At 36.1% G+C, this 16375-nt stretch overlaps 1 protein-coding gene across 9 annotated transcripts in view; it reads left to right on the top strand.

Annotated features, from left to right (window-relative positions):
• The window catches only part of PHF14 (PHD finger protein 14), a 211420-nt gene that overhangs the window by 22524 nt on the left and 172521 nt on the right, over positions 1-16375 (top strand). For all 9 annotated transcript variants that reach the window (XR_002309267.2, XM_070470974.1, XM_070470970.1 and 6 more), the window contains exons 5-6: positions 8216-8375; positions 14545-14656. Coding sequence is in view for 8 of the 9 variants with exons in the window: in XM_070470974.1 (XP_070327075.1) it covers positions 8216-8375; positions 14545-14656 (272 nt within the window). In the remaining variant the exon portion in view is untranslated. The remainder of the gene's footprint in view (positions 1-8215; positions 8376-14544; positions 14657-16375) is intronic.

Genomic DNA, 16375 nt, shown 5'->3' with positions numbered 1-16375 from the left:
TTGGTAGTAATATATGTGGCCAGTTTTTTTCTTTTTTCCTATTGCTTGCTGTACACTTCTCATGTCATTTCTTTCTTTCTTTCTTGTTTAAAAAGAGGTATTTTATTTTTGTTTTTGGCTGTGCGGGTTTTTCTCTGTGGTGAGTGGGGCTACTCTCCAGGTGCAGGGTTCGAGCTTCCCGTTGCTGTGTCCTCTCTTACCGCAGAGCGCAGGGTCTCGGTGCAGGAGCTTCAGTAGTCCTGGTGCCTGGGATCAGCTGCCGCAGAGCACATGGGATCGTCCCCGACCGGGGACTGAACCCCGTGTCCCTTGCATTGGCAGGTGGACCCCTCTTTGTCATTTCTTAACCTGTCCTTTTTCTTACTGACTTACTGGAATTTTCTTTTTTAGTCGTATTAATCCTTTGTCTGTTATATGTGTTACAAATAGTTTGTATCCTTGCAAATACTTTTTCTACCTTGTCCTGTACCTTTTAACTTTTGTGGTATTTTTCACTGTTTAGAATGTTCATTTTTTTTAGACAGTCACATATGTAGATCTTTCTTCACTACTTATAAAGTTCCAAAATGAATTTTTATCTAAAATTAATGAATCCAGAAGAAGGGAAATTTTCTAAGGCATGATAGGAAGCTCGTCTTGCTAGGTTTTGTGTTTTGGGTTTTGGTTTTTAATCAGGTGTCTAAGTGACAGACTTTCCATATTGTAAATTAATCAGGCCACTTTTCCTTAAATATTTTCATGGTTAAATATGAACTTCTTAAATGTTTTATTTTATAAAAAGCTAATTGTCCATTATAATGTATTGGGTAAGTGGGTAAGTGAAAGTTGCTATCATGTCCTACTCTTTGAGACCCCATGGACTGACTATACAGTCCACGGAATTCTCCAGGCCAGAATACTGGAGTGGGTAGCCTTTCCCTTCTGCAGGAGATCTTCCCAACCCAGAGATCGAACCCAGGTCTCCCGCTTTGCAGGTGGATTCTTTACCAGCTGAACCACGAATGAATAGTAAATAAAATGAGGGAAGTATAGAACAGAGAGAAGATAAAACATTTCTAACAGTGCTAATATCCAGACAACCATAGTTAGTGCTCTGATGTATTTCCTTTATCTTTTTTCCTAAAAAGAAATGCTTAAGTAATTATAATTTAGAGAGATTTTTAAGTTGAGATTTTGCTAAAAGATAGTTTTCCAAATGTGCTTTTTAAATGTATAACTGTCTAATTCTTTTCAGAGTATTTATCTAGATGTAGATAAATCTCTTTTCTTTTGAGGTTGCAACGTGTCACTTAGTATATAACACCTTTGTCACACGATCTTGTAACTGACTTGTAATAGTAGGGTGCCCCTGACTGTGATGTCAGTTATCCTGATATATTGATTGCACTGTGTCTGAAGAAAAATGTCACCTGCATGTCATTGTACATGACAGAGCATTAGGTAGTGTACTTGCCAACAATGTTTTAAATAAGGTCTCTAAGAGATCTTTTCCCCCCATTTTATTTATTTTCCAGTCTGCTATTAGCCTAGCCCTAGACTATTTTTTTTTTTTCTTAGCATATGAGAAAATATATCCTTAGCAGTGTTCACTGGGTAGCAAATGCTCAAGTAATCACCATTTGGCCTTTATGTGTCAACAGCATTTTGGCTCTTTTGTGCCTTAGCATCTATTTGTGATAGGTATCATGCATATTATAAGTTCTTTTCTCATCAGCAGCAATATTACTCAACTTATTTTAAAACTTTTAGTAGGTTTTATAATCAGAGTTCTAGTGATAGGATGTTAAGTACAGAAAAGAATGTTTTAAATGGAAAATTTTGTATTCCTGTTTTTTCTGTACTGAGAGATAGGATAAATATTAAATACTTATTGAAGGTGAGGTAACTCAGCCTCAGAGATGTGGTTGGTCAAAGTTACATAGCTAGAAAGTAGAAGACTGTAGGTCTTTTTGTCCCCAGTGACAGTTGAATGGGGAAAGTTTCCTCTGATTTAGACTGTACATATTTCTTGAATAATTTAAAGCAATTATAGACACATTTTATATTATTTTTCATTAAATATGATTCACATAGGTTGTGTGTGCTACTCAGAGGTTGATAGTAATTGTTGTTGAGTCATGTCCGACTCTTTTGTGACCCCATGGACTGTAGACCTCCAGGCTCCTCTGTGGGTTTCCCAGGCAAGAATACTGGAGTGGGTTGTTATTTCCTTCTCCAGGGGGTCTTCCCCACCCAGGGACTGAATGTGTGCCTTCTGCACTGGCAGGTGTATTTTTTTTTTTTATGACTGGGCCACCAGGAAAGCCTTGATCATAATTTCAAGAAATAAAACATTTCTAACAGTCCTAATATCCAGACAACCATTGTTAGTGCTTTGATGTATTTCCTTTATATTTTTCTCTCAAAAAAAAATGCTTAAGTAATTATAATTTAGAGAGATTTTTAAGTTGAGATTTTGCTAAAATAATAGCAAACATGTTTTTCCTGTTTACCCATTTTAAAACATGAAAAACCTATATGAAATAGGTTTTATATATCTATAAATTTTTAATTTTCTATATTTCATTATATAAAAAAACCTTTTTTCTATAATCATATTGAAGGTGTACTTTTTGTATCTTTTATTCAAAATTAGATAGGTTGAAGAGAATAAACCTCATTTTATGGTAGTTTAAGTCAAGTGTTCCTTAGAAAACATCACTGTGAGCAAAGTTAGTGGAAGTGATGGAATTCCAGTTGAGCTATTTCAAATCCTGAAAGATGATGCGGTAAAGTGCTGCACTCAATATGCCAGCAAATTTGGAAAACTCAGCAGTGGCCACAGGACTGGAAAAGGTCAGTTTTCACTCCAATCTCAGAGAAAGACAATGCCAAAGAATGACAATGCCAAAGAATGCTCAAACTACTGCACAATTGCACTCATCTCACACGCTAGTAAAGTAATGCTCAAAATTCTCCACACCAGGCTTCAGCAATACGTGAACCATGAACTCCCAAATGTTCAAGCTGGTTTTAGAAAAGGCAGACGATCCAGAGATCAAATTGCCAACATCTGCTGGATCATCGAAAAAGCAAGAGAGTTCCAGAAAAACATCTATTTCTGCTTTATTGACTATGCCAAAGCCTTTGACTATGTATGTAACAATAAACTGTGGAAAATTCTGAAAGAGATGGGAATACCAGACCACCTGACCTGCCTATTGAGAGACCTGTATGCAGGTCATGAAGCAACAGTTAGAACTGGACATGGACCAACAGACTGGTTCCAAATAGGAAAATGAGTACGTCAAGGCTGTATATTGTCACCCTGCTTATTTAACTTATATGCAGAGTACATCATGAGAAACGCTGGGCTGGAGGCAGCACAAGCTAGAATCAAGATTGCCGGGAAAAATATCAATAACCTCAGATATGCAGATGACACCACCCTTATGGCAGAAAGTGAAGGTGAACTAAAAAGCCTCTTGATGAAAGTGAAAGAGGAGAGTGAAAAAGTTGGCTTAAAGCTTAAGATTCAGAAAACTAAGATCATGGCATCTGGTCCCATCACTTCATGGGAAATAGATGGGGTAACAGTGGAAACAGTGTTAGACTTTATTTTTTTAGGTTCCAAAATCACTGCAGATGGTGATTGCAACCATGAAATTAAAAGATGCTTACTCCTTGGAAGGAAAGTTATAACCAAACTAGATAGCATATTAAAAAGCAGAAACATTACTTTGCCAACAAAGGTCCATCTAGTCAAGGCTATGGTTTTTCCAGTGGTCGTGTGTGGATATGAGAGTTGGACTGTGAAGAAAGCCGAGTGCCGAAGAATTGATGCTTTTGAACTGTGGTGTTGGAGAAGACTCTTGAGAGTCCCTTGGACTACAAGGAGATCCAACCAGTCCATCCTGAAGGAGATCAGTCCTGGGTGTTCATTGGAAGGACTGATGCTGAAACTGAAACTACAGTACTTTGGCCACCTGATGCGAAGAGTTGACTTATTGGAAAAGACCCTGATGCTGGGAGGGATTGGGGGCAGGAGGAGAAGGGGATGGCAGAGGATGAGATGGCTGGATGGCATCACCGACTCGATGGGCATGAGTTTGAGTAAACTCCGAGAGTTGGTGATGGACAGTGAGGCCTGGCGTGCTGCGATTCACAGGGTCGCAAAGAATTGGACACGACTGAGCGACTGAACTGAACTTTGGTTTTGTATGAAAGAAAGAAAAAGATGTTAAAATGTATTTAGTCATTAATATAAATGGATTAAAGTGGATGTAAATGTTAGAATTTCAGTCTAGAGCCCAGTTGACACAGCAGATATGGCAGAGAAATGTGGAAAAGTGGCAAGTTGAAGACTCTGTAAAGGTAATAACACAGTGTGGATCATTTTTCAGGGGCAGTGAAGCTGAAGAAGAAATACTTATCCATTTGCTCATTGTTCTGTAAGTTTAAGTGATACCAGTGTTTTAGGTTGCAAACTAGGGATTTCCTAAAAGAGACCCTTAGAAATCACTTCTGAGGTTTTTGTAGGTGATTTAATCATTGTACAGATGTTTGTCAAGTGTGTGATATATTCTTTAAAAATGAGAATTGAAATTTTGCTTTACTCTAAAAGAGTTAGCTGCTATTATTTACCTTGATATAGGTGAATGAGATGTGTAAAATGGATAGTCATTTGGAGGGTTTATTATCTTGGGACTTCATGTGAATACTAATGAAAAAATTTGCCTGAAAAATATTATTTTGTAAAGAAAATAGTTTTTTCCTTGTGGTATTACGTAATGGTTTGAGAAATCAAATTCACTATTTTTTATTGTTTTGTGATTTTTCTTCAAATAAACTGTTTGCTTACTGTTATTTTTACTGAAAAATGTTCTTATCTTGCTGACAATCAATAATAACTACTCCCAAGAGGGAAATTTTATTTCCTTTTCATTTTATGGTTTATCATTTTAAAAATGTGTATACAAACAGAAGTGATGAGGGTGATAATTATTACAAACCACAATTAGATGATTTAAAGAAATTAATATTTTGAATCTTTTTCTTGTGCATAATAGTCTAACTCCTATAAAATTTTTAGCATTCTTCCATATGACCTTTGGATTATGTTGAGGTTCACTATTGTAAAACCTTTGAATAACATTTGTTGTTCAGTCGCTCATTCATGTCCGACTCTCTGTGACCCCATGGGATGCAGCATGCCAGGCTTGCCCTGTTCTTCACCAGCTCCTGTAGCTTGCTTAAACTCATGTCCATTGAGTCGGTGATGTCATCCAACTATCTCATCCTCTATTGTCCTCTTCTCTTTCTGCCTTCAATCTTTCCCAATCTTTCAGGGTCTTTTCAAATGAGTCAGCTCTTCGCATCAGGTGGCCAAAGTATTGGAGTTTCAGCTTCAGCATCAGTCCTTCCAATGAATATTCAGGACTGATTTCCTTTAGGATTGACTGGTTTGATCTCTTTGCTGTCCAAGAGACTCTCAGGAATCTTCTCCAACACCACAGTTCAAAAACATCAGTTCTTCAGCACTCAGCCTTTTTTATAGTCCAACTCTCACAGCCATACATGACTACTGGAAAAACCATAGCTTTGACAATCGGACCTTTGCTGGCAAAGTAAGGTCTCTGCTTTTTAATATGCTGTCTAGGTTGGTCATAACTTTTCTCCCAAGGAGTAAATGTCTTTTAGTTTCATGGCTGCAGTCACCATTGCAGTGATTTTGAAGCCCAAGAAAATAAAGGCTCTCACTGTTTCCATTATTTCTCCATCTATCTGCTATGAAGTGATGGGACCAGATGCCATGATCTTAGTTTTTCAAATGTTGAGTTTTAAGCCAGCTTTTTCACTCTACCCTTTCACTATCATTGAAGAGACTCTTTAGTTCCTCTTTGCTTTCTGCCATAAGGGTGGTGTCATCTGCATATCTGAGGTTATTGATATTTCTCCCGGCAATCTTGATTCCAGCTTGTGCTTCATCTAGCCCGGCATTTCACATGATGTACTCTGCATATAAGTTAAATAGGCAGGGTGACACTATACAGCCTTGATGTACTCCTTACTCAATTTGGAACCAGTCTGTTGTTCCATGTCCGACCCTAACTGTTGTTTCTTGACCAGCATACAAGTTTCTCAGAAGGCAGGTAAGGTGGTCTGGCATTCTCATCTCTAGAAGAATTTTCCACAGTTTGTTGTGATCCTCACAGTCATAGGCTTTGGCGTAGTCAGTGAAATCAGTGAATAGCATAAGTTTGACAATAGTTAAGGTATTTGCTTGAAGCAGCTTATCCAAGTTGTAGTTGCAAGCAAGTTTTTCGTTTTCTGCTTACCAGAATAATTAATTATAATCTATATTGAGTGGTACTAGGTGGGTAAGATGTGCAGGACTTGATTTATCAGCAACATTTAGTAAATTGTTACTTTATTATTATTATTTTTTTTTTAGAATGCTGTGATTTTTATTCTTTTTTTTTTTTTTCTAAATTTTTATTAGTTGGAGGCTAATTACTTTACATCATTACAGTAGTTTTTGTTATACATTGATATGAATTAGCCATGGATTTACATGTACTCCCCATCCCAGTCCCCCCTCCCACCTCCCTCTCCACCCGATCCCTCTGGGTCTTCCCAGTGCACCAGGCCCGAGCACTTGTCTCATGTACCCAAACTGAGCTGGTTATCCGTTTCACCCTAGATAATATACATGTTTCAATGCTGTTCTCCTGAAACATCCCACCCTCGCCTTCTCCCAGAGCCCACAAGTCTGTTCCATACATCTGAAATTGTTACTTTAAAATTGTTTACTAGCCTGCATGGTTCTTTGATTTGATTCAATACCTATTTACATGCTTATTTGTTTCAATTTGGGTATCTTTGGTGGTTGTGAGAAGACAGTTTTCATCAGGCTCTTGTTGTCTGTGTAGTGTTTAATCAGTTTTAATAGTCACATGATCATATATTGGATGCATGGAAACTTACCTCTATGGTGAAACCTTTTGAGAGATAATTGTTACTTACATATGTTTCTCAGAGTGGTATTTTAATGGCTAATTTAAATTTAATTTTTAATTTATTGGAGGGTACTTTGAGTGTTCCTTAGAATTTGGTAGTAAGACCACCCTGTTAGGATAAACCTGGTCAGAATTATCCTGGGATGGTTAATAGTAGGCTATTTGTAGAAGTGACCTATCTTGAGAGGTAATAAATGTGTCTTAGGAGATCAGAGAAATGCCCAAGCCTAAAGATGATGGGCATAACTGAAACTATTAATAGAATAAGGTTGTTATCTATTTAATTTTTAATGTGTATTAAATTATTTTTCTTAAGTACATTTTGTCATGAGAGCAGTGTCTTCCTTTCTAGAAAAAGAGAGATAATATGAAGTTTGTGGTACATCCAGCACCATTTAGGTAAAAAACAAAACAAAACTATTTAGGAGTCATGACTATTGTAATTAACCAGATAAGTACTGGTTATTATAAGCCACAATAAGGGTTGATGTCCTACTCTAAAATGTGAAGGATTATGCTACCCTTCTTTTCATTCATTTCAGTTCTGGATACATTTTTACAGAAGATAGAAGAATTATAAATGTTAAATAGATCAGATACCTTGTATAGGTCTAGACTGGCTCAACTGTGAATGCAACTTGCTTATCTCTAATCTAAACTATTCAGATTGCTCAGTAGCCTTAATTTATGTATGTGTATGTCTGTTATTTTCCTTTTACTAGTACTTACTTTGCATTTATGGTTGTATGAATTTGTGTTTTAACCTACCACCTCCAAAATTAGATCAGAGGTTTTTGTTTGTATATTTTACATGATCATGATCTTTTAGATATATTTAAATGCTCAGTACAAAGGTAGCTTGAAAATATTTACTAATTAATAGTTCCTAGACTCAATAGTTCTGATTTCTGTATAAGGAAAACTCATATTTTAATGTATTTTTGTAAAAAATTTTAAAGAGCAGTAAAAATTTTCCCCTTCTGTAATGCTTTCTGGTAGACCTAAACTTGTCTTAAAGGGTTATGTCATTGTATACACTATGGTAGGTGAAAACATATTTTTATAAAATGATTTCAGTTCTGTGTTTTGACTTTAATATCATTTTTCTAAACCATTAATTTTTCAGAATTATTCTCTACTTCCTTTCCCTTTTTCTTTGTCACTTTATAAATGTGAGTTTAAAAAGTAAACTCTAATCATACATTTCTTTTTTTTAGGTTGTTATGGAGTTGATGGAGAGAGTGACTCGATTATGAGTTCAGCTTCTGAAAACTCCACTGAACCTTGGTTTTGTGATGCCTGTAAATGTGGTGTTTCCCCTAGCTGTGAACTGTGTCCTAATCAGGATGGAATTTTCAAGGAGACAGATGCTGGAAGGTTGATGTCATAATTCTTTTGTGTTAATATACCTGCTTTATAATGTATATGCTTCTATTTTTGTATTTATGATTTTCTGAGTTAGACATTTTCATTTGATTGCTTCTATGTGTCTTTGACATAGAGTAAGTGGACAGGAGGCTACATATCAGGGCAAAGAGGAGAAAAGATCATTTATCGAGTATCTGCATTTGCCATTATACCCTATAATGCCATTTAATCTCAGGAATGACTGTATGATAAGAGATATGGTAAAGTTGCCTATTTTATAGGTAGAAGCTGAGGCTCAGATCTTTACATAGTTTTGAACAAGTTCGTAGTTAAATTTGAACTGTTTGAATCTGTTTGACTTCAAGAGTATATTAGTAAATAGAACCTATACAATGATTATAAAAGGGGATGTTTAATTTAAAGAAGTATTAAGCTATAATAAACAGTAACCATAAAGATGTGAAAGAACTCTGAAGAATAATACTGTAGAGCTGAGAGAGTTTCCAGGGAATGACAGACTTGGAAGGAAGACACCTTCCCCAAGACTGTGGTTCAGGCTTTGTTAGAGAAAGCGTAGTCTGAGCCTACTGGATGGCAGAGAAGTTGGCTGGTTTGCCTGGGCCAGTTCCTGGCCTGTAGTTCTTGGCAAGTGGGTAACTGGGCAGTGGTTTCACGCCAGGAGTGTGTGGTGTCTAGGTTGAGAGGGCCACAGAAAGGTGATCTTCAGGTGGGTCTGTAGGGTCACTGAGGCAGAGCACTGGGGGTGTCCTCTGCCCATCCTACAGAGAAGCCCCTTCCTCTGACAGTGCCTTCTGCCACGCGACTGAGACAGAGCCGAGATCATGTCGCTAGGAAGTGCTGATGGGATTCTGTTCATTACTTCAAAGCAGATACTGAAGAGTGGATTTGAGCTGAGAGGCACTAAAATGATAACTGGCCCAGAGAGCTATCTTTTCACTATATTTACACTCATTTTTAGTATCAAATTTGAACAGTTGTCATTGTTACAGTGTTGGCATCTTTCTTGTTTTTCCCCAGGAGACTACCAATTGGGATCGGTGACTAATATAAGATTAGTTTCTAACCTTTTATATATTATGAATCACTACTTACCCTCTTCCCCCGTGTAAGAGGGGGTACTCAGTTTTTTATTTTACCATGTATAGATATTTCAGTATTTTACTAAATGTTTAATATTTTAATAAGAATGGTGAAATAACCTAGACAAATTATCATGATCATTTTTCATATTTAACATTTTGAAAAGATAGGATGCATTATATGCCAAAAAAAAATGTTCTTTTTTAAACTTAATAAGTTTTATTTTAGTAAAGTAAAAGCTATTTTTCTCATTTTTGCCTCAATTGGTGGATAGGCCCTTGAGAAGTATTGCCATACAGTTGGGATAGCACAGAGTCTATCATGGAATCTTGGAGACTGTATATTGAAGGTATCTAGGAAAAATGACTACCCTGTATATTGATGCCTAGGAAAATGACCAAAAATTTTACTTTTTGTCGCTCATTGCTTATCCTCAAAATAAACATGCAGCACATTATTTGATGTATTGAATTGAGTCTGTGCTTTGTGTCATAGACAATGGCATTATTTTATGCCTGGACTCACTTTGACCTAGAATTAGGAAATTTACTACAGCATTAAAAGTATGTGCTTTCAAGTTAGACTGCCTGTATTGGTATTCTGGTTTTTTCTTACTAACTGTGATTTTAGGCAAGTGATTTAACCATTTTATGCCTCAGTTTCCTAGCACTTTTGAGAGGATTAGATGAGATGGTGAAAGTGCTACACTCAATATGCCAGCAAATTTGGAAAACTCAGCAGTGGCCATAGTACTGAAAAGGTCAGTTTTCATTCCAGTACCAAAGAATGCTCAAACTACGGCACAGTTTCACCCATCTCACATGCTAGTAAAGTAATGCTCAAAATTCTCCAAGCCAGGCATCAACAGTACGTGAACTGTGAACTTCTAGATATTCAAGCTGGTTTTAGAAAATGCAGAGGAACCAGAGATCAAATTGCTGACACCCATTGGATTATCAAAAAAGCAGGAGAGTTCCAGAAAAATATGTATTTCTGCTTTACTGACTATGTCAAAGCCTTTGACTGTGTGGATCACAACAAACTATAGGAAATTCTTCAAGAGATGGGAATACCAGACCACCTGACTTGTCTCTTGAGAAATCTGTATGCAAGTCAGAAAGCAACAGTTAGAACTGGACATGGAACAGGCTAGTTCCAAATGGGGAAAGGAGTATGTCAAAGCTGTATATTTGTCACACTGCTTATTTAACTTATATGCAGAGTACATCATGAGAAACACTGGGATTGATGAAGCACAAGCTGGAATCAAGATTGCTTGGAGAAATAGCAATTAGCTCAGATATGCAGATGACACCACCCTTATGGCAGAAAGCGAAGAACTAAAGAGTCTGTTGATGAAAGTGAAAGAGAAGAGTGAAAAAGCTGGCTTAAAACTCAGCATTCAGGAAACTAAGATCATGGCATCTGGTCCCATCACTTCATGGCAGATAGATGGGGAAACAGTGGAAACAGTGACAGACTTTAGTTTTGGGGGCTCCAAAAATCACTGCAGATGGTGATTGCAGCTATGAAATTAAAAGATGCTTGCTTCTTGGAAGAAAAGCTCTGACCAACCTAGACAGCATATTAAAAAGCAGAGACGTTACTTTGCCAACAAAGGTCCATCTAGTCAAGGCTGTGGTTTTTTCAGTAGTCATGTATGGATGTGAGAGTTGGAATATAAAGAAAGCTGAGCGCCGAAGAATTGATGCTTTTGAACAGTGGTGTTGGAGAAGACTCTTGAGAGTTCCTTGGACTGCAAGGAGATCTAACTAGTCCATCCTAAAGGAAATCAGTCCTGAATACTCATTGGGAGGACTGATGCTGAAGCTAAAACTCCAATACTTTGGCCACCTGATGCAAAAAACTGACTCACGTGAAAAGACCCTGTAGCTGGAAAGATAGAAGGTGGGAGGCGAAGGGGATGACAGAGGATGAGATGGTCAGATGGCATCACTGACTGAATAGACATGAGTTTGAGTAAGCCCCGGGAATTGGTGATGGATAGGGAAGCCTGACGTGCTGCAGTCCATGGGGTCGCAAAGAGTTGGACATGACTAAGCGACAACTGAACTGAAATGAGACGATTTCTGTAAACAGTGAAGTTTCTGTAACTTAAGTGTGTAATAAATATCTCCTTAGTTCTTCTGCTGCTGCTACTTCTAGTGCTAGTGCTTTTTTTTAATTACTGATATCATTCCATTTATTTAAGGTAGTCTTAGAAAAGTAACTGCATAAATCCTTTCTTAATAACTTTTCTGTCCTACAGGTTGAAATTTATGGTAATAAATGGTTGTGAATCAAGTATGGCAGCTTTGGGAAACACAGTTTCCTTTTAGGGAAGAGCATTTATTTTACTTTTCTCTTGTCAATAATTTGAAATTTCTATTGAGAAACTATAAGGTAGCTCTCTTACCACACTTATAAGTAATATATACTAATACCCAGTCCACAAACTAACTTGTAAAATTGGCTCTGAATGAAGAAAAGGGAGACTTCTTTAACCATTCAGTTTTACTGAGATATATTTATATTGACTTCTGTGGATTTTTCATATATGTAGACACCTCCCTTGTTGGTGCAGCCTGGAAAATTTTTTTATGCTCTTTGAACATTTTATTTATGTTGATGTCCACACTTACCTGTAGAGTACAGTTGGAATTATAGGTCTTGATACAGTTTGAAGGATGTAATACTAGCTTGAATCAAGAGCAAAAAAGCCACGAAGATTTGACAAAGTATTTAGTACTCTAGCTTCAAATGGAAAACAGATGAAAAGAAAGAACTACGTATGGAAAGAATGAAAAAAGTTTTGAAATTTTCTTCTATTACATAGGCCATTTAGACTGTTTTTCCTTCTGTGTCTGATGGGAGCTACATATACTACAGTAGAACATAATGCAATTTAATGTGAGAAGACCATCAATACATTATTATCATTAAATTTTTATTTTTTTTTCTTAAAGAGATTATTTTATCCTGCCTTAGTGGTATTATAAACCTGAATATAGAAAATATTACACATACTTTAATAGCATATCACTCCTTATGCTGCAAACATTTCACATACTTCTTTGTCACTTCCTGACTGTCTGCCTGGTGCTCTGTTCTTCAGTTCAGTTCAGTCGCTCAGTAATTAATTACTGAATGAATAAATGCAGGAATGAAAATAACTCCTGAAGTGAGTTTTTTTTAATGTGTTATAAGGACACCGCAAGTACAAAGCACTTCAAAATCAGGTTTGATCGTTGAATATAGTTCTTATTTGAAATGAGTTTTTGAGAAGTATTTTTCTACTTAGTTTGCTTTATTAAAATATGTAAATTTAAAATAATCTATTAATAGCTTCTATGCTAGAATGACAATTCTGCCTCTGTTTTTTGGTGGTCTTACGGGATGCTTGTTTTCTGTTCCATTTCCTAATCAACATCTGCCTTCATAGCTCCAAGCAAAATGAATGATAAAGTAACAAGGAAGTTTATTCCTTTTTGATTTCTCAATTTGTCTTAATTACAAGGTTCTAAAGTACATGCAATTAAACAAATGAACAAAAATCTATATACAACAGATATTAAAAAGGACCAAAATTATCTCAGCTGTTTGGTATGTATTTTAATAAAGACTCAAGTTGGCATCCTCACAAGTATGGCTGGGGAAAATGATACACTTTTGTGCCAGTCACACTGAAATGGCAGTTTCAATCTGTAGTACTTGTGTGACTAGTTCTAAAAGATTTTAAGAAGGTCAATATGAAGCAAGCAGCCAGCTGTTGGGTTTATCAAAGATAAACTCCTACAGAGTACAGCGGCATTTAATACATCAGTGGAGCATGAAAAAACTGCACAAATTAAATTGAGAAAGCAGCTGCTCGTTGAAGATGTGTATCTTTATATTGAACTCCACAGGATGCATTTGGGAAGTTGGATTAAAACATTTTATCAAAAAAATCTCAAAACTTTGAATTTTCTTCCCAATAAAAAAGGATAAATTTTTAAGATTTGTAACTATTCTCCCCAGTACCTCTATAAAATGATTCTCAGTCTTATTTCTTTAAGACTCATAGTGCATCACAAAACAGAACCATGTAGCAATCATAGCCTCTCAAGCTATGATAAAGCAAAATTTGTTGTTAATATTTTCACAAGGTTAAGAGATATTTGGCATCTCATTTTTACCCTCTTTCCTGAGAGATGAGGGAGATCTGTTTACATTTCAAAATCTAGTTGTCCTGTATTTTGTATGGTTGTAAGCAAACAGAAAGTGTTCCTAATATATTTTATAGAGCTTCAGAACAGTGTTTTAAAAATGTAATTAGAATCAACTCCTACTTTTTTTTTTTAGTACACCGAAACCCTGAACATGTTGTTGTTGTTGTTTACTGTTGTAACATCATCCAGACTTTAGAACTTATTTATTTGGGGGGCATGTACATAGTACATAGGTTGTATGGTGAACAGATGAGCTGAATGAACTGTGACTTCCTTATATTATCACAGCTGTTCTGTCCAGTGTCCTACCGATCAGTTTCAGCCTAGGAAGAAAGAAAGCTAAGATGCACACCAAGAGTTTTTTTTTAATATCTTCTTAAGGATTATCCAATAGCTTTTAGAAAAAAGTAGCAGGAAAGATCGATGTTATATAATTTATGCGAAGTAACTTGACAGTTCTTAAATTAGGATCCTTAATTCTCAAGAGTGCTTAAAATAATGTGAATGCCTTTCCATGCATAGGAAAATGTTTTGTTTCGTTTGAATAGTGGTTTTGTGCAAATATTTAAGAATAACAGATAAGTGCAAAGTGTGGTGAATTTTAAGTGGAAGGCAGTTATAATTGTTAACTCTCAGCTTTGGCTAAGCTGCTGGAAAAGTAGTGCTTATTGCAGTCCCCTTTTCTGTAATGAAATGATATAATTATATAAGTGTTTAATATTCTCTAGTTGTATGTCTGAGTTTTTGAGACCTGGCCATAAAATTTTTGCAGTAGTTATTTGATATGGCACATATATTTTATGTTTATTTTCCATGTGAGCATTTTATCAGAAGGTTTGATAACAAAATCATATTTTTTCTTCTTGTAGATGGGTTCACATCGTTTGTGCCCTGTACGTTCCTGGTGTAGCCTTTGGAGATATTGACAAATTACGACCAGTAACACTAACAGAAATGAACTATTCCAAATATGGTGCCAAGGTGAGACAAACTGTTTTTGGTTGTCTAATAGAAAGTTTTACTTGTTAGTTTATATGGCTTTTTGCTAATATCATTATTAGCTACAGAAATGCTTCTTACTAATTATGCTATTGCTTGCGTGCGTGCTTAGTTGCTCTGTTGTGTCTGACTTTTTGTAATCTGTTTGGGCTGTAGCTTGTGAAGCGTCTCTGTCCGTGGCATTTTCCGGGAAAGAATACTGGGATGAGTTGCCATTTCCTTCTCCATGGGATCTTCCCGACCCAGTGATTGAACCCAGGGTCTCCTGAGTTGCAGGCGGGTTCTTTACTGTCTGAGCACCAGGAAAGCCCAGTTATGCTGTTGGAGAGACTAAATCATTAATGTTGACAGCAATTTCCTCAGAAAGCCAGTAATATATAAATTCTTCCATGTGTTTGTAATTTAGTTTAACCTATGGGGGAAAATGATAGTTGATATCACTGTTGTTTCCTTGGCATTTGGCATACTGCTTAGTGTATAGTGACTTCTCAGATTAAATCCTTATTTTTAACCAGTTGGACCAAATACGAGCTTAATTTCTAACTTTACTTTTGAAGTGAAGTTTATGAAATTATGAAAAGAGTACAAGAAAAACCCATTATTTTACTCAGATTTCAAGGACTGATTTTATGAGTACATAACCTGCCTTAGCAAATGAGTCTCTATAGATTATAAATTGGTTTTTCACTATGACTTGAGTTTTAGATTATGAATGATAAGATTACACACTTATTAATTTAAACTTAAGTATATAATTACTGCACACATCTTTAGAATGCTAGAACTAATGAGGCACTGATATATATTCTCTTTCCATTACTGTCTGTTGGGCATTTGGGAAGGGAGTCTCTTGAAGAGCATTAGTAACATATTAAAGGTAAGGTGAAAAACTTATATATTGTTGGCAAATTCTGATTTTAAACTTTGATAGTTTCTGCTGTTATATCCAGAATATCCTCCTTGGACTCTTAACAGTCGCTCCAGTAATCTTTTGCTTTGGTTTGGGTAATTACAGCTTCCCTCTCCAGAATTAGCTAAAACTTCTAGGCCCTAGTATTGAATTTACTTTCCTCAGGTAACTGTACACTGTCTTGTTGCTTCTCTAATGCCTTTAAACTATAGTAAATAAATACTAATTTGTCAACATTTTCTAGTTGAGTAGAAGCAATACAGGTTACCTAGTCCACCACTTTTGGAAATGGAAGTTCCTACTTTTTGATAGCAGCTTCCATCGACCCTAAAAGGGACTGACTTCCATCATTTTCAATAGGCATATGTTGTTACCATAAATATAAATCTCAAAGCAGTTAAAACAAAACAGTAAGCCGTTACTGCTTCATAAAACTGAGGCTAGCAGTGACCTCTGGATTAAAAACAAGTCATTAAATGTATAATTATCAGCTGATTTTTTTTTTCATTATCACCTGCTTTTATGTTGAAGTATTACTAGGAAAAGGAGTAAAAAAAATTGTGTACTATCTAGCTCATCTGCAAAATCAAAACCCAATGTTGTGAGTTTTATCTTAGACATCTCTCTTGACCACATTGTCTATGCATTTCCTAATCCTGATTACTTTTTTCCCTGTGTTCTTAATTGCTTCGTTCCCTAGCATTTTAAATGATTGAAGCAATTGAGGAAGATTCTATTTTCTATATTAGATTGTTCTATAGCCTTTTAAGACTTCAGCGTCAGACATTTTT

Source organism: Odocoileus virginianus, chromosome 1 (genome assembly GCF_023699985.2).
Source record: "Odocoileus virginianus isolate 20LAN1187 ecotype Illinois chromosome 1, Ovbor_1.2, whole genome shotgun sequence".
NCBI classification, from domain to species: Eukaryota; Metazoa; Chordata; class Mammalia; order Artiodactyla; family Cervidae; genus Odocoileus; species Odocoileus virginianus.
This window is presented reverse-complemented; position numbering and strand designations above follow the sequence as displayed.